The sequence below is a fragment of the Cnephaeus nilssonii genome (assembly GCF_951640355.1).
Source record: "Cnephaeus nilssonii genome assembly, chromosome: 19".
In the NCBI taxonomy this organism is placed as follows: Eukaryota; Metazoa; Chordata; class Mammalia; order Chiroptera; family Vespertilionidae; genus Cnephaeus; species Cnephaeus nilssonii.
Window position 1 is genome coordinate 36,373,191 of NC_137090.1, and position 19,286 is coordinate 36,392,476.

At 41.0% G+C, this 19,286-nt stretch overlaps 1 protein-coding gene across 1 annotated transcript in view; it reads right to left on the reverse strand.

Annotated features, from left to right (window-relative positions):
- LOC307115471 (uncharacterized protein) overlaps positions 1-16,400 on the reverse strand; it is a gene marked incomplete at both ends in the record, with an annotated part of 41,156 nt that extends 24,756 nt beyond the window's left edge. Inside the window, 2 exons of the mRNA XM_079798679.1 lie at positions 811-1,392; positions 15,462-16,400. Coding sequence (XP_079654805.1) covers positions 811-1,392; positions 15,462-16,400 — 1,521 coding nt within the window. The remainder of the gene's footprint in view (positions 1-810; positions 1,393-15,461) is intronic.
- Between the last annotated feature and the right edge of the window lie 2,886 nt (positions 16,401-19,286).

The following is a 19,286-nucleotide window of genomic DNA, read 5'->3' on the forward strand; positions in this document are numbered from 1 at the left end:
TTACCTTAGCCTATATAGGGGCTACCATTTAATGTCTATAACTTAAGCAATTCATAACAAAATGTAATGGTCCATTCCATAGCATATTATTTTAATTCAAAAGAGGAATTCTCTTCCAAAAATATAGATATTATCAAAAGAAGTAATTTGTTATTAACTGGCAAATGATTGGTGCAGTTAAAGAAAAAAGATCATTTTAGAATGTGATCAATAAATAGGTGAATTAAGAAAATTAAGAACCAAGTAGATTAGTAAGAGGAGAAATGATTATTCTGGAGAGTGAAAATTTAAAAAGCATGCACATAATAAATTGGAAGATATTCTTCAGGGAATAGATATGTTTGGCAGAAGCGAGGTACCGAAGTGTCAGAGTCATTTGGATTTATTGGAGAATTAGGAATGACTGTACAATTTTTAAGTACAATAAATACCAAGGTTGAGTGGTATTTCTTCAAGATTGAATAATAACCACTGAGCATCTGCTACACATCAAGCCTTGTGCTACATCACAAGTAGGATACAGTGATAAACCCAAGAGGCACAATGACCCGCCCCTAGTGACATGTGGGGGAACTCCTCTCCAGAAGCGCTCTATGAGTTGCGTTAGCAGTGCCACACTTGAGTGCTGCTAGAACTTTAGAATACTAGTCCTTGTCATTATTACACCTACTGTTTGAAAACATACTTTAATCTTTAGAGTCGCTGTCTCAAAGAAAAATGAATTGTCCACTTAGTAAAGATTCTTTGCAAGGCCCCCTTTATGTCCTGATTCCTCAGGCTATAGATGAAGGGGTTCAGCATGGGTGTCACCACAGTGTACATCACAGCCATGATAGTCTCCTTCACAGTAGAATTGCTGGCTGAAGGGCACAAGTAGAGGCCAATGATCGTCCCATAGAACAGTGACACCACGGAGAGGTGGGAGCCACAGGTGGAGAAGGCCTTGCGGATACCTCTAGCAGAAGGGACTTTGAGGATGGATGACACAATTCGTGCATAGGATGAAAAGATCAACAGGAATGGAACAATAATAACAAGCCCTCCCAAGATAAATATCATCATTTCATTTATATGAATGTCAGAGCAGGCCAACTTTAGCAAAGTTGACATGTCACAGAAAAAGTGAGGGATCACATTGTCAGCACAGAAAGACAGCCGAGCCATAAGCAAGGTGTGCAACAAAGAGATGGAAGTCGTCAGCACCCAGGACAGTACCACCAGGGAGAGACAGAGCTTGGGGCTCATGATGGTGGTGTAGTGCAGGGGGAAGCAGATGGCCACATAACGGTCATAGGCCATGGCCACAAGGAGGAAGCTCTCCAGGTCTGCAAAAAGCAGGAAGAAGTACATCTGGGTCAGGCAGCCTGCATAGGGGATGGATGGGACTTGGCTCTGCATGTTGTGCAAAAATTTGGGAATGGTCACTGAAGAGAAGCAGAGGTCAGAGAAAGATAAATTGCTGAGAAACAAATACATGGGTGTGTGGAGGTGGGAGTCCAAGTGAATGAGCACGATGATGAGGAGGTTCCCCAGGACGGTGGTAAGATACATGGCCAGGAACAGGACATAGAACAGGACTTGTTGATCTGCTTCAATGGGCAGGCCCAGGAGGAGGAATTCTGAAATGATACTTTGGTTTCCCATTTTCATGTTGCATTTGTTTTACCTTTTCAAAATTAAGAATAATTTGTATTACAGTATGAATATTTATATAGATTTCAGTACTTTCAAAAACATATTTTTTAAATCAAATACCCCAAAAGTCATAAGGTTGAGTATTTTATTTGTCCTCTCCCAAATATATATATATATATATATATATATATATATATATATATATATATATACTAGAGGCCCAGTGCAAGAAATTCGTGCACAGGGGGTGTTCCTCAGCCCAGCCTGCACCCTCTCCAATCTGGGACCCCTCAAAGGATGTCCTACTGCAGTTTACAGGGATCGGTCCTAAACCGGCAGTTGGACATCCCTCTCGCAATCCGTGACTGCTGGCTCCTAACCACTCCCCTGACTGCCTGCCTGCCTGATTGTCCCTAACCACTCTGCCTGCTGGCCTGCTCACCCCCAAATAACCCTCGCCAGCCTGATCACCCCCAACTGTCCCCCGTGCCAGTGTGCCCCCTGCTGGCCTGCTTGCCCCCACCTTCCCCCCACACTGGCCTGCTCACCCCCAACTGCCCCCCTGCTGGCCTGCTCACTCCAAACTGCCCCTCCCCCCGCTGTCTTGATCACCCCCAACTGACCCCCACTGACGGCCTGCTTGCCCCCAACTGGCCCCCATGCTGGTCTGCTCACCCCTAACTGCACACCCCACAGGCCTGATCACCCCAATGCCTCCCCCCCCCCCCATTGGCCTGGTCACACACAACTGCCATCCCATCCTGGCTTGATCACCCACAACTTCCCTCCCCTCTTGGCCTCTAACCACCTCTACCTTGGCCCCGCCACCATGGCTTTGTCCAGAAGAATGTCGGGAAGGTCTCCTGGAAGGTCTCCCAGTCTAATTAGTATATTACCCTTTTATTAGTATAGATAGAGGCCTGGTGCATGGGTGGGGCCGGCTGGTTTGCCCTGAAGGGTGTCCCGGATCAGGGTGGGGGTTTCCTTGGGGTGTGGGGTGGCCTGGGCAAGGGGCCTGTGGTGGTTTGCAGGCTAGCCATGCCCCCATGGGGTGAGGGTCCTCGCTAGGGGGACATGGCCAGCCTGGATGAGGGGCTGATGGCTGTTTGCAGGCTGGCCACGCCCCCCAGCAGGGACTCTTACTCTATGGGTGCATGGTCAGCCTGGGTGAGGGGCTGAGGGCCATTTTCAGGCTAGCCACACCCCCATTCAGGGTGGGAGTTCCCACTGGGGTGCCTGGCAAGCCTGGGTGAGGGGCTGATGGCTGTTTGCAGGCTGGCCACGCCCCCTAGCAGGGACCCTCACCCCATGGGGGTGTGGTCAGCCTGGGTAAGGGGCTTTTTTTTTTTTTTTTTTTTCAGCGCCTCCTTGAGCAGAGGCCAGGGCCAACTGGAAGCAGGTATCTGGGATTTATTTAACTTCTATAATTGAAACTTTGTAGCCTTGAGCGGAGGCCAGGGCCAGTCAGGGTGTGTGGGAAGCTTGGCTTCCTCCATCGCCGGGGGCAACCCAAGCCTCTTGCTCACTCCAGTTCCATGGCCACCGCCATCTTCGTTGGGTTGATTTTCATACTAGCTCCTGATTGGCTGGTGGGTGTAGTGGAGTGATGGTTAATTTGCATATTTCTCTTTTATTAGTGTAGATATATACCTATATATCTACACTAATAAAAGAGTAATATGCTAATTAGACTGGGTTGACTGGACATCTTCTGGTAGTCCTTCTGAACAAAGCCACAGTGGCAGGGGCCAAGGCAGAGGTGGTTAGGGGTGATCAGGCTGCCAGGGGAGCAGTTAGGGGCAATCAGGCAGGCAGGCAGTGTGGTTAGGGGCTATCAGGCAGGCAGGCAGGTGAGCAGTTAGGAGCCAACGGTCCCAGATTGCGAGAGGGATGTCCAACTGCCGGTTTAGGACCAATCCCTGTAAACCGGCAGTAGGACATCCTTCAAGGGGTCCCAGATTGGAGAGGGTGCAGGCCGGGCTGAGGGATCCCCCCTCTCCTGCACAAATTTCATGCACCGGGCCTTTAGTGTATATATGAAAGCCTAAGCAACCGGTGGAGCAGTCGCTATGATGCGCACTGATCACCAAGGGAAAGACGCTCAATGCAGGAGCTGCCCCCTGGTGGTCAGTGCACTCCCACAGCCAACCTCCCTTAACCCCTCCCCCCAGCCAACCTCTCACAGCCCCTATGGGTCCCGATCACCAGCCAGGTCAAGGGACCCCACCTGTGCACAATTTCGTGCAGCAGGCCTCTAGTATAAAAATTTAAAAACCTATAAAAGCATGTGAAGTTGTAGGTCAAACTCAATTATATTTCATAATTCTATAAGAATGTTCCATAATTGCACCATGGCCACCCATGAAAGTAAGCAGGAAGCAGTCTAACACTTCCATATCCCTCTAGCTTCGGATTGCATCATAGAAGAAGAAAAATCGATGCTAGTCTTTACTAATAAACTAGAAAAAAATGAAAATAAATGAATAAAGTATTAAACTGAAAAGGGAAGAAAAAAAGTGGCAAAAATTCAAATTAATGGGACTAAATGACTGATAGAGCTAGAAGCATATACTAAAAAATTGGAAAATATAAAAGCTGTAAAATCATAAAAATTATTTGAGTTCTGTTTTCAAAAGATGAACAAAATAGACAAAACTGGCCAATTTAATTTTTAAAAGATAAAACTAAGTATTAGAACATTAGGAATAAGAAAAAGGATATAGCCCTGCCTGGCTTGGTTCAGTGGATTGAGTGTCGGCCTGCAGACTGAAGGGTCTAGATCTCCATTCCAGTCAAGGGCACATACATACCCTGGTTGCAAGTTCCTCCCTGGCCCAGGCCCAGGTTGGGGCGAATGCAGGAGGCAACCAATCGATGTGTGTGTTTCTTTCACATTGATCTTTCTCTCTGTCTTTCCCTCTCTCTTCTACTCTCTCTAAAAGATCATTGGAAAAATATCCTCGGGTGAGGATTAACAAAATCAAAGAAAAGAAAAATGGGGGGAAGGGATATAGTAACAAAAGGATATTGTAAAGACAAATTTTTAAATCTTCCTAAAACTTCTCAAATAAATTTGAAAATCTGGATAAGACATTTTCTAAGCAAAAACAAATTGAAAAAAAGCTCAATGATATAGATAATTAAAATAAATATTTTAAAAGTAGAAAACATTGAAGAGCAATAAATATGAAATAAACTTAAAAATAAAAATTATCTCTAATAAAAGTCCTTAGGTCAACAACAAGTATATTAGAAAATGGTCAACATTATTATCCATCAGGGAAATGCAAATTAAAATTTTAAGATACCACTACACACCCACTAGATTGGCTAAAATGAAAAAGTGACAATATCAAATGTTAGCAAGGATGTGGAGCAACTAACACTCTCATACATCACTAGTAAGAATATACAATGGTAAGAATGCAGTTTCTTAAAGTTTAACATTTACCTGCAGAAAATTCACTTCCAAAATACTCAAACTAAATAAAAACAAATGTCCCCAAAGTGGTGTATCATAGGATTTTCCACAGAAGTTTTAGTCATAGTAGCTAAAATTGAAAAACCCAAATGTTTATCAGCAGAAGAATGGATAAACAAATTGTGGCATATTCATTTCAATGACATACTATATAGCAATGAAAAAGAATGAACTATAATGATTCAAACAACCACATGGATAAATCTCAAAAATCTGTATGTTGAGTAAAAAGAACTGAAATTCGAAAAGTGCTGTATGATTGCATCCATATAAAGTTAATGAGCCAACAAATCTAATCTATGGTGATAGAAACCAGAATAGTGGTTACCTCTAGACACATATGGGTTATTGACTAGAGAGGGCATAAGGGAAATTTCCGCAGTAATATAAATGCCCTACATCTTGATCTGTGCAGTGTGTACACATGGGTGTAACATTCAGTGAGCTGTACACTTAAGATTTGTGTACTATATGCAAATTATAGTGCAATTTTAAAAAATCCTTGGACCAGGGAACTTTCTAGATTTGTAAACTTTCAAAAAACAAATAATCCCTAGGTTCTGCTTAAGGCATTCTAGAACCTAAAATTAAATTTTTAAAAAGCTACATAACTTACTGAAAAAGGAAAAAAGACATAAAGCATAAAATTATAGACCAATTCCACCTATGGAAGTCAATATGAAAATCTAGGGTCAAACATTAATAATTCCAGCTTATCATATTTGAAATTACACTAACAACACTGGGTGGCTGTTGGCATTGGGACAGCTTCACTCACAGCAGACCTTATGGGCATCCCAACATCCTCTCCTTTTACCTTGCTTAGGACACTGATAGGACAAGTCGGTAAATGTCATTTAAACCAAAGGAAGTTTGAACAAGGGATGTGCACTCTGCCTAGTGTCCTGCCTCATTGCAGATATGAAGCCTAGTCCTTGGAGGAGGCATGGAGACATTGGTGACCTCATGTAATTACGATCGCTGATCAGTTCTGACTAATTTAAGAAAAAGCATCATAATTAAGGAGGGTGTCTCAGGCCCCACAGAGGGCTTTTTTTCTGAAAATTTCCCAATAGGCATAATAAAAAGAACTATCTTACCAAGAGTCAACATTACACATAGTGGTGAAAAATTTAAACTATCAAAATTTTGGAGGCTATCAAAATGAAGCATGTTGATTAGTCTAAGACAGCACTATCCACTAGCAATAAAATACAAGCCATGGAAGTGAGCCACATGTGTAATTTTTAATTTTTAATAAGCATACTTGAAAAGGCCAAAAGAAAAGGTGAAATTAATGTTAATTGGATTTTATTTAAGTCAATATATTTGTGGCACCATCATTGCAACACATAATCAATATAAAAAAACATTAATGATATACGTATAAGAAAGAGTAAACCAACTGATGTTTCTCTCCTTTCCTCTCTCTCTAAACAATAAATAAAAACATACCCCCTCAGGTGATGGTAGATCTCGCACAATCAACCTACTGTTGAGTTCCGAGGCCCTGAAGCTGTTTGAACAGTTGGAAATTTCTTGCTGGGAGCAGTGTGGGTCATGTCTGCTATTATAGTTAATGGAGATTAAAGGGAGAGCAAAATCCTTTAAATCTTTATGAGTCCTGTGATTTCCATTTCACTACAATCTAGAGAATGAAAGTATGCCCATCTACTTATCTACCCACCCAGCTTATTGCATCCGTCAGCCACCCACCTCAGAGGATATGGGGACGTGATGATGGTGAGCCCAAAACTGGTTCTAGCCCATGTTCCATGCCTGGAGGCTGTTTAGACCCACAGGGGCTGCTCAAACTGCAGGACAACATGAAGGCCTGAGTTGCTGAAGATTAGAAGGCAGCAGAAATTCTCTCACCATCTACAGGCACTAAAGCCCAGCCCCAAAGCTCTGGATCCACTTTCTGACACTGGAACTACTGGGAATATAGCTCCTCCACTTTTATTTCTTTGTTACTTAAATTAATACTATCCCAACACACAGAAAAATCTTGTCTTTTTTCTCTTTTAAGACTTTATTGACCCAGGGAACATTAGTCAGGGAAGTAAGAGTTAGAGGGGAATAGAATTGAGGTGAACATTCTGGAGACATTTCCTCTAATTATTTCCTCCATTAATTAGAGGAAATAATGCGAACATTCAGGATAAGCAGCTGAGATGGGATGACCCTGGTGTGGCATACACAGTATTTAAGTGCTAGGACCCTGGAGCCAGTCAGCCTGGGTTTACCTTACTACACCTACAGCAGCTTCATGAACTCGGCCAAGGAACTTAACTTTCCTTCATGTGAATTCTTTCATCAGCTAAATAGGAATATAAGTATCTAATTTTTCACATCAAAGGAAGGCAAAAAATTAAACAGTACATGTAAAAAAAACTTGCCATATGTGAGACAAAGTATGGCATTAATCAGACTTAGTATTGCCATCATTTCATTCTGTGATGAAGAGGCAGTATTTTCCCAAGTACTCCTGCCCAACTCCGCACCCCTTCAATGAGCCCTGCACTTAGTGCCAGTGGGGAAGGTGTGGAGGAGCACTGTCAAGTTGGAAGAAGCTCCTGGCCCTGAAGGAACAGACTAGAACCCAATAGTGAGGATCTCCTCTCAACTTATGATAAGCTGAACCTATACCTAGAAATTTATATTATTAGAACTGCGAGGATGAGGACTTCTAAATTATCCTACAGAGAGTTGCACTATAGATTTATAGAAACCTAATATCTGTTAAAGAGGATTTTAGAATAACTATCTCTTCTGAACTTCCTCCCAGCTTACCTAGATTGTCTGAGCGTGGCTTCAGAGCTTGCCTCCTGTTTGCTACTTCCATGTCATACATTTCCAACCGGAGTCCCTGCCATTGTGTTTTGGCTCTTTTCTTCTACAAGGACCTGCCCCCTGGGATCCCTGGGTCCCAAAGAAATCTATTAGTACAAACCCAGTGCTTTCCCCCAACCCTGCCTTCCTCACTCACGTTTCTGAATGAATCATGTCCAGAGACAGAATTCTGGATTCACCCCAAGTCTGACCTTCACAGGGAAGCTTTCCCTGACCATCACAGCCCATGCTAATATCCCCCTTCTCCATCTTCTGCAGTGTCTGGCCTTCAATATTTTTTTAATACATATATTTTTACTGACTTCAGAGAGAAAGGGAGAGGGAGAGAGAGGAACATCAATGATGAGAGGGAATCATTGATCAGCTGCCTCCTGCACTCCCCCTACTGGGGATCGAATGCGCAACCTGGACATGTGCCCTGACCAGGAATTGAACCGTGACCTCCTGGTTCATAGGTCGGCGCTCAACCACTGAGCCACGCCGGCCCGGCTCTGGCCTTCAATATTTAATGAGCAACTACCATGTGCAGTTATCAGAACCAAATACTATAGCACTTGATCACCATTGCCTTATGCTGTCCAATGATTGCTTCTATATATGCCAATCATTTCTCCTCACTGGGACTTTAAGCCCTATGATAGCAAGTAATGTGTTGATCAATTCACCCAAAAAATACATAATCCATTAGTTCATTAATGCATTCCTTCAAGAAATATTTAATGAGCAACTACCATGTGCTGTGGGAAAACTATGGTTAGGTAGATATGGTCCCTGCCCTCAGATAGCTTACAATCTAACTGGAACACATGACAACTAGATAAGCTACTACCAAGTATCACAAATGCTGTCTGAGGGGAAATGCAGGATGTGATAAGAGTAAGAACACCTAACCTCATCCAAAAGGTCAGACATTTTTTTTATCCCATAAGAAGCTATAATTTTATTAATAACTAGGAGCCCAGTGCACGAAATCGCGCGACCCGCCTACCCACCCGTCGCCCTGCCTTGACACCTGAACATCTCCATGCAGGCCTCCAGCATGCCTGGCCCAGCCCCCCAACCCCTCTGGCCTTCTCTGGCCGCTTCAAGCCCTGCCCTCAGTCCCTCGAGTAACCTCGGGCTGGTCCTGCCTTCTACGGGTGCCTCCCCACTTCTGCCCCATCTCTGGAGCAATGCGGTGGCTCTGCCCTGTCATGGCACTGGAGGGGAGTGTGGAAACCTGCTGTGCTGTGCTCCTTCCTCAGGTAGGTGAGCGGCGGGGTGCTCTGAGTGTGAGCGGTGGGTGGCGAAGGACTGGTGAGGTGGGCACTACAGGCTCTCACCCCCTCCCTTCCAGGCATGGGACTATCTCCGGGCACCTCCCCGCTTCCACCCCAAGTCCAGGAGCAACGCCCCGCTACACACATGCAGGCAGCCTCCTCCTTAGCGGTCGTGACTGTGACACTGTTAGGACCAATTAGCATATTACCTCTTAGAAACAGTACAAATTTCAAACCAAGCTGCAGTACTCTTTTGTACATTTTTAATTTCATAACAGCGTTTATAATATCACTAGTGGCCCGGTGCATGAAATGCGTGCACATTAAAAGGGGATTAATTAGAGGAAATAATTTAATATTGCTATTTGCCCTTTCTCTATAATAGAAGTGTCAGGGATGAAAGAAAATCAGTAAAATGTATATGAAAACCTTCCTCTTGTCAGAGTCTGGGGCGTACCACAGGACCCAGAGTCAAGTCCTTGCCCACCCACATGTGCCTCAAAATCATGTGAGACCCAGACCCGGCTGGTGCCCCCCCCCCCCACACACACACACATTGGGCTAGATCCAGACCGGCCAGTCCCACCCTTGTCAAGCCCCGCCAGGCAGGGGATGTAGCTTCAGGTCCCCTGGCCCGGCACCAGGACGGGAGGTGTGGCCTGAGGTCTCCCAGCCCAGACTGGGTGGGGGGCATGGCCTGAGGTCCCCTGTCAAGCCCCGCCAGGCAGGGGGGGCACAGCCTCAGGTCCCCTGCCCTGGCGCCAGGGCGGGGGTCATGGCCTGAGGTCCCCAGCCTGGCACCCAGGCAGGGGTGAGGCCTGAGGTCAGAAATTTCCATATTCTTTTTTAAAATATGTTTTTATTAATATCAGAGAGGAAGGGAGAGGAAGGGAGAAACATCAATGATGAATATCAATGAACAGCTGCCCCCTGCTCTCCTCCTATTTGGGGATTGAGCCCAAAATCTAACCATGTGTCCTTAGCAGGAATTGAACCATAACCTCCTGGTTCATAGGTGATGCTCAACCACTAAGCCACACTGGCCAGGCAAATATCCATATGTTAACAATTGTATGGAATCTTCCAATATCTCCCATTATATTTATCAATTTTTCAGATCATCTGTGATTTCTTTAATCAATGTTTTGTGATTGTCAAGATATAAATCTTTGCATATATTGTGTATGATATATACCTAAGTATTTGTGTAGTGCTGTTGTAAATGGTACTTTAAAGTGTTTATTCATTGTTAGTTGATATTAATATAAATTTTAATGTGTTAATATTTATATACAGAATAAAAACTTTCATAAATTTGTGGACCTTGATCTTAGAGAGGTTTTTATTACTTTGATCCTAAAGTAAAGGCAAAAATAATGAATGTCACTTTATCAAACTAAGAAGCTTCTGCACAGCAAAAACAACAACAACAACAACAAACAAACAACAACAAAAAACAAACAAAAGGGCCAAAAACTGAATGGGAGAAAATATTTTCAAACAATGACTTTGAAAAGGGGTTAATATCCAAAATATATAAAGAACTCATACAATTCAACACCAATCAAATAAACAATCCAATTAAAAAATGAGCAGCGGACCTGAATAGACTCTTTTTTCCAAGAAGACATACAAAAGAGCAACATATACGTATATGAAAAGATGCTCAACTTCACTAGCTATTAGGGAAATGAGAATCAAAACTACAATGAGATTCCATATCAATGAGACAATAATAACTGTTGAAGAGGTTGTGGAGAAAAACAAACCCTCGTTCACTATTGGTGGGAATGTAAACTGGTGCTGCCACTATGGAAAACAGTATGAAGACTCCTCAAAAAATTAAGAATAAAGTTACCATATGACCCAGTAACCCCTCTTCTGGCATCTACCCCAAAAATTTTACATTTATTGGCAAAGATACATGCACCCCTATGTTCATTGTAGCATTATTCACAGTGGCCAAGACATGGAGACAACCAAAGTGTCCTTCAATAGAGGACTGGATAAAGAAGATGTGGTACACACTGTATGTACAATAGAATACTACTCAGCCATAAGAAAAGATGAAATACTGCCACTTTCAACAATACGGAGGGATCTTTACAATACCATGCTAAAATCAATAAGTCAGGCAGAAAAAGTCAAGAACCATATGATTTTACTCATATGTGGGGTATAACACTAAAAGCAACAAATGAACAAACAAGAAAAAAAAAACAACTCATAGATGCAGACAACAGTATGGTTGTTAAGAGGGAACTGGGCTGGGGATAGTAAAGGGTACAGAGGGTCAAATATATGGTGACGGAAGAAAATCTGACTCTGGGTGATGGGCACACAATGCAATATTCAGATGATGTATCATAGAATTATACCCTTAAAGGCTATATAATTTTATTAACCAATGTCACCCAATAAATTTATTTTTTTAAGTTTTCTCTCTGTTTTCTTCAAAGAATTCTACAGTTACAGATCTTGCCTTTTCCTTAATCTATTTTTTAATTGATTTTTGTATATGGTAAAAGATAGGGGTCCAGCTTCATTCTTTTTCTTGTAGATACCAAGTTTTCCCAGCTGCATTTGTTGAAGAGACTTTCCTTTCCCCAGTGCATGTTCTTGGCACCTTTGTCAAAGATCAGTTGATCGCATATATATGTGCATGTATTTCTGGGTTCTCTATTCTGTTCCATTGTCTATATGTCCATCTCTATGCCAGTATCTTACAGTTCTAATTACTATAACTTTGTAATATGCAGGGTGGGGCAAAAGTAGGTTTATAGTTGTTTATATGGGAAATAACAGAATAATAAATAAATAATAATACAAGAATAAACTCACATACTCACAACTATAAACCTACATTTGCCCCACCCTGTAGTTTGAAATAAGGCAGTGTGATGGCTGTGGTTTTGTTTTCTTCCTCAAGAATCCTTGGCTTTGTGATGTCTAATGTGGTTCCATATGAATTTTAGAATTTTTTTCTATTTTGTTTAAGAAATGTAATTGGGATTGTGATAAGGATGGCAGTGAATCTATATATTACTTTGGGAATATGGATGTTTTAGTATATTAATTTTCCAAATCCATGAACATGTCATGTTTTTACATTTATTTATGTCTGCTTTAAATTCTTTCTGCAGTATACAAGTCTTTCACATCTTGGTTAGGTTTATTCCTAAGTACTAATTGGTGCTACATCAAACTTAAGAGCTTCTGTACAGCAAAGAAAACAATACAGTGAAAAGGTCTCCTGCAGACTAAGAGAAAAATATTTGCAAACCATCTACCTGATGAGGAGGTAATGTTCAAAACATAGGAGATTCTCCCAGAACTCAATAGCAAAAAAATAATTATCCCTCTTAAAAAAGGGAAAAGTGCTTCTCCAAAGAAGACATACATAGGTCTCCAGATATTTGAAAAAGAAGCTAAATATTACCAATCTTAAGAGATGCAAATCAAAATCACAATGAGATATAACCTTACACCTGTTTGGATGGATTGATATTATTTTTAAAAGATGAGTACGGGAGAACGTGTGGGGGAAAGTAAACACATATACACTGATGGTGGGAACATAGAATGGTGTAGTCACTATGGAAAACAGTAGGGAAGTTTCTCAAAAAATAAAAACAAAACTGCCATATGATCCAAAAATCTCAATTCTGGGATGAGTATATATACTGAGTGGCTAGATTATTATGATCTCTGAACGCATAATAATCTGGCCACTCAGTGTATTTGTATCTCAAATGGGTACCAAAAGTATTCTAGACTTTTGCTAGAGATCAACCACCTATTTGCCCTGAGCTTTCTATCAGCCAGTGCAAGGGGGAAAACTGATCAGGTGCATGATTTATAGTATCTTTGATATCAAATAAATGAGGTACTCAAGAGAAGTACACTGAGTGGCCAGATTATTATGCGTTCAGAGATCATAATAATCTGGCCACTCAGTGTATATATCCAAAGAAAATGCAATCGTGATCTCAAAGAGATAGCTGCAGTCCTGTGTTCACAATAGCCAAGATGTGGAAACAACCCAAATGCCCATCAATACATGAATGAATAAAATAATGTGGCATATGCATGCAGACAGTGGAATATTGCCCATCATTTTAAAAATGACCTTGACATCTGTGACAACATGGATGAATATTATGTTAAGTAAAATAACCCTTTTACAGAAAACAGATACTACATGATTCCACCTATATGAGGTATTTAAATTAATCAAAATCATAAAAGGACAGAATAAAGTGCTGGGTGTCAGGGACTGAAATAAGGGGGAAATTAGAAAGATTTATCAATAGGTAACAAAATAAAGATTCTTTTGGTTAAGATGAGTAACTTCCAAGATCTGTTGTACAATATAGTACCTATGGTTAATATTACGTTATTGTGCACTCTAAAATATGTTAAAAGGATAGAACTCATGTTAAGTATTCTTCAAAAATAAAGAAAGACCCACAAAAGTATACAGGAAAATTCTTGGAAGTGATGGATATGTTTAGTTGTGCTATATATTGGGTGAATGTACATTATATATCCAAATTCATTAAGATGTATACTTTAATGTGTAAAATTTTTATAAACTTTACCTTAATAAAGCTGAAAATGGAATATAAAAAACAAAATTGATGAAATATAAAGAATTCATTTTAGCATATTAAGATTAAGGTGTTTCTAGAGTACTTGAAGTGGAAATAACTACTATGAAGATGAAAATAAAAATTAAGAAATGGGAAGGTCTAGACTGCAGATAGAGATGTGGAAGTAAGAATACATGAGAGGCCCTAACCGGTTTGGCTCAGTGGATAGAGCGTCGGCCTGCGGACTCAAGGGTCCCGGGTTCGATTCCGGTCAAGGGCATGTACCTTGGTTGCCGGCACATCCCCAGTTGGGGGTGTGCAGGAGGCGGCTGATCAGTGTTTCTCTCTCATCGATGTTTCTGACTCTCTGTCCCTCTCCCTTCCTCTCTGTAAAAAATCAATAAAATATATTTTTTAAAAAAAAGAATACATGAGAGGATTCAAATTATGGGTTTAGATGCTACCACTTAGAGGAGAGAATACAGAAAAATAGACCCAGTTGTAAACCTAGACAGTGCCATACCTGGTTGAAAAATGAAGGCCTGCTCCCCTTATTTCTGAGGTGGGAGGAAATAAGAAACCCTAAATTCAGATATACTGGGATATTAAATAAGCTCAATACTAACCCACTCTGGGACCCTAGCAAGTCATCAAATTCCATTTTTAAATCTTTTAAATGGTGGTAAGTTCCATTAAAAGGAGCAGAATTCATCACAAGCGTAGATTAAGATCATGGATATAAAAGTTGTTGATAAATTCCAAAATATTAAACAAGAGTGAGGTATCCTTAAATACTAACCTCCTTCCCCAGAACTGAGGAAGGAACATTTAGGATTCGAGGTATGAGCTAGCTCCCAGGTAAAGACAAACTTAACTATGTAGCACGGGATATAGATAATCCATTTATGTTAGCTTCAATTCAAAAGAAAGGAAAGTAAATCAGATGACTCATGTTTAAAAGACAGGATATTGTGAACACTTGCTGAGGAAGACATAAGTTAAGAATTTGTAGTCAACAAGAAAAAGTCCAGTTCAGCAGAGGTAATCAAGAAAGTAAGAAATTTGAACTTTATTCCATAGTGGCAAGTATTTTTAAAGAATAGTTTGGTTCAAAAAAACACATGACAAATTACTTTTTTAATAACTGGAGACATATAGATTGGTTCAAAGTTTTTAAAACTTTGGTTCAGTATCACATGGGATAATAAAGAGGAAGACTTTGCTAACAAGTAACTGAGATTCCCTTTCCGAGTTTAACTATGCACCTCCACTTCATCTCTTCCACTTACTATACCAGTGGTCGGCAAACTGCGGCTCGCGAACCACATGCGGCTTTTGGCCCCTTGAGTTTTTAGCAAAGGCCAGCTTAGGAGTACCCTAATTAAGTTAATAACAATGTACCTACCAATATAGTTTTAGTTTAAAAAATTTGGCTCTCAAAAGAAATTTCAATCCTTGTACTGTTGATATTTGGCTCTGTTGACTAATGAGTTTGCCGACCACTGTACTATACAAGTGTTTAGAATGTAATTTTTAAAAGATCAATAGGAAGAAAAGAAAGTGTGACTTGATATCCACATATTAATATCAATATGACTACTAAATAAAGTAATTCAAAAATATTAAGTTTTACCATCATACAGAAAAGGGAGTTTTCCTTTTACAAAAGACTCTTCCCAGGGCTCCCTTTATGTCTCTGTTCCTCAGGCTGTAGATGAAGGGGTTCAGCATGGGAGTCACCACAGTGTACATCATAGCCATGACCATCTCCTTCACAGTAGAATTGTCAGCTGATGGGCATAAATATAGGCCAATAACTGTCCCATAGAACAGCGACACCACAGACAGGTGGGAGCCACAGGTGGAGAAGGCCTTGCGGATACCTCTAGCAGAAGGGACCTTGAGACTAGATGACACAATTCGTGCATAGGACATGATGATGAGTAGGAACGGGATGATGACAGTAAGGCCTCCCATGATAAATATTACCAAGTCATTGACTCGAGTGTCAGAGCAGGACAGCTTCAGCAGAGCAGACATGTCACAGAAAAAGTGAGGAATCACATTGTCAGCACAAAAACATAACCTGGCCATGAGCAGAGTGTGTAACATGGCATGGAACGTGGTCAGCCCCCAGGACAGCGCCACCAGGGAGAGACAGAGCTTGGGGCTCATGATGAAGGTGTAGTGCAGGGGGAAGCAGATGGCCACATAGCGGTCATAGGCCATGGCCACAAGGAGGAAGCTCTCCATGCTTCCAAAAAATAGGAAGAAGTACATCTGTGTCAGGCAGCCTGCGTAGGGGATGGATGGGACTTGGCTCTGCATGTTCTGCAGCAACTTGGGCATTGTGACAGAGGAGAAGCAGAGGTCAGAGAAGGACAAGTTACTGAGAAACAAATACATGGGCGTGTGGAGCTGAGAGTCCAGGCGAATCAGGAAAATGATGAGGAGGTTCCCAAGGACGGTGGTAAGATACATGACCAGGAACAGGGCATAGAACAGGTTTTTCCGCTCTGACTCGATGGGCAGGCCCTGGAGGAGGAACTCTGTGATGGCAGTTTGATTCCTTCCAGTCATATCTGTCTGCAGTACTTTGAGGAAGAAATAATAGTATCCATTAACACCTGAATTTAAAAATGAACACATTTTTATAATACATGATGTTGTAGGTACTTTACAAAACTATTTTATATTACCTTTTCACAATAATTACAATCTCTGCATTCCAAAACTCTATTGAGAACCTCTATGATAAAAAAAAAAAATGACTTTTTTTTTTTTACTTCTCTTCAATACATAATAATGTTCCGACTTTTCTAAAACACTCTCATCCATTAGCGTCTGAGACACATAATGTATCAGTTTTCCTCATACCTGCCTGGCCAGACAGCCTCAGTAACTGTAACCGTCTCCTGCTAAATCGAAATCGTGTTTATTTTAATATATAATTTTTATTGATTTCAGAGAGGAAGAGAGATAGAAACATCAACGATGAGCGAGAATCATTGATCAACTGCCTCCTGCACACCCCTTACTGGCGATTGAGCCTGCAACCCGGGCATGTGTCCTTGACTGGAATTTAACCTGGGACCCTTCAGTCTGGGTCTATCCACTGAGCCAAACTGGCTAGGGCTCAGTTAAAATCTTACACGAGATGTTCCTCAGGGCTTTTTCCTAAACACTGTACTCTTATAATTCTACATACATTAGCATGAAACACTTATCTACTTCAAAGGCTTTGATTACCATTTAAACTTCAGATATATATGTCTCTCTAATCTATAAAGCAGTATATGCAATGATTTTCTTTCCTTAGATGTATCACAGAATTTTAAACTCAATAGATCCCAAAAGCAAATCATGACCCTACCCTGCTCTTCTTCCATTTTCTTCCTCCTCTGATTCCCCACATCTCATTAAAAGAGGTCCAGGCTCTCCTGCCATAAACCTGAGGGTTTTCTTTCATTCCCACCTTTCTCCCATCATCAACATCCACTCCTTCCACAAGTCTGATAGATTCTGCCACTTAATTCCCATTCATCCATTCCTTTTCTCCACTTTCACTCCCCTAAACCAACTGACCTCTTACCTTGTTTATACTATTGAATCAGCCTCTTAATTCCCATCCCTGCTTCTGACAATGTCTTTCAGTCTCACTGAAAATCTGATCATCATTCTCCCTAAAATCTTCATGGATCCCCATTGTTCTTAAGATAAATGCAAGATTTCTTTCCAAAAAATGCTTCATCTTTTTCACCCATCCATTAAAGGGAAATATAGGCAATAACACTGGGATAACTGTGCATGGTGACAGATGCTTAACTAGAGGTATTGTGGTGATCACATTGTAAGGTATATAAATGTCAAATCACTATATTGTACACCTGAAACTAATATAATATTTTATGCCACATATATTTAAATTAAGAAGTGCTCACATCCTGACCCTTTCTACCTCCACGGTTTCATCTGGACCCACAATTGCACTTCCATTCCTCTCTCCATCAATGCTGGACGTCAATGTCACAACTTCTTGCCTCCAGCCTTTTGCACTTGCTGTTCCTCATGCTTAACATTTTCCTCCCTCTGCTCTCTCTTCACCTGGCTAGCCCTTAATTACCCTCCAGGTATATTACATGTCTCTTACTCTGTCACTTATTCAGCTAAACCTTCCCTGTCTCTCCAGACCAGGTGAGGACCACTGCTGTGTTTCACAGCACACTGTGCTTGTCTCCATAGCACTCAGAGCCTTTGATATTAATGCTTTATAGCTGTCTTCCATGTGGCTGATGTTTCATGAATATTTATGGTTTGTGTTTCAGGCTGAGACATGCATTCTTCCAACTTTAAAGACAGCAGAAGTCCTTTAAGTAAGAGTCACTACTCCTACTAAATTTTCACAGAGTGAGAAGTCTCTAACCTCAACCATTTAACACTAAATATGACACTTTATTATATAATTTATGAATGTGATTTTTGTGCCCATGGACAATGTTAGGGTACCTGAGATTCACTACTCTTGTCACTAATACAGATGATAAAGGTAATAGAGATACATACCTATCTATTTATAGAGACAGATGATAGATAGATAGATAAATAGATAGATAGATAGATAGATGATAGATAGATAGATGATAGATAGATAGATAGATAGATAGATAGATAGATAGATAGATAGATCTACTATTGGTTCTATTTCTCTGGAGTATCCTGACTGAGACACCTTAATGTGCCTCCAAAGCAGACAAAGAAAGCAGAGGAGAAACATTAAGAGATGTGGGAAACTCCTTCCATAATGACATCAATGAGTCCAATTCCTGGGATTTCCACCCTTTGATGCTGTTTGATCCAGCCACATTAACAGTTTTTACACTTGGACACTATGCACTGACAATACAGTGGAAGGGGGCGGGGTGGATATCAGGTAAATCACACACCTGGTTTCTCTGAATTTTGTTTCCCAGGTAAATTAATGGGACCTGACTCTTATGTCAATCGTACAGCTGGGATGACAAACAAGAGACAGAGCTTTCAGATGATACCACTGGTGACACAATAAGCCTCTCATCTTCTTCACCCACTTAATCAGTAGCTCTCAGCTTGGATTGCACCTAAAAATCTCCTAGAGCAATGCTTCTGAAATTAATGTCCATGCAAATCACCTGGGAGTTCTAATAAAACTCTGATTCTGACTCAGTAGGAAAGCAGATACTTTGTAAATTAGCATTCTGATGATGCCCATCCTTGTCCACCAAATACACAGTAAACTGCAAGTAACTATGATGCTATTAAAAATAAAGATCACTGGTCTCCCTAAGACAGATTTAATCACAATATCTGAGAGGGGTCCTGTGCCAAGGTTTGTAAAACTCAAGGTAATTCTAAAATCAATCAAGTGCTAGAACTATTTCATTAAAGCCTGCCTCAAAAGTTGTCATTATATTAAAATTATATTACATT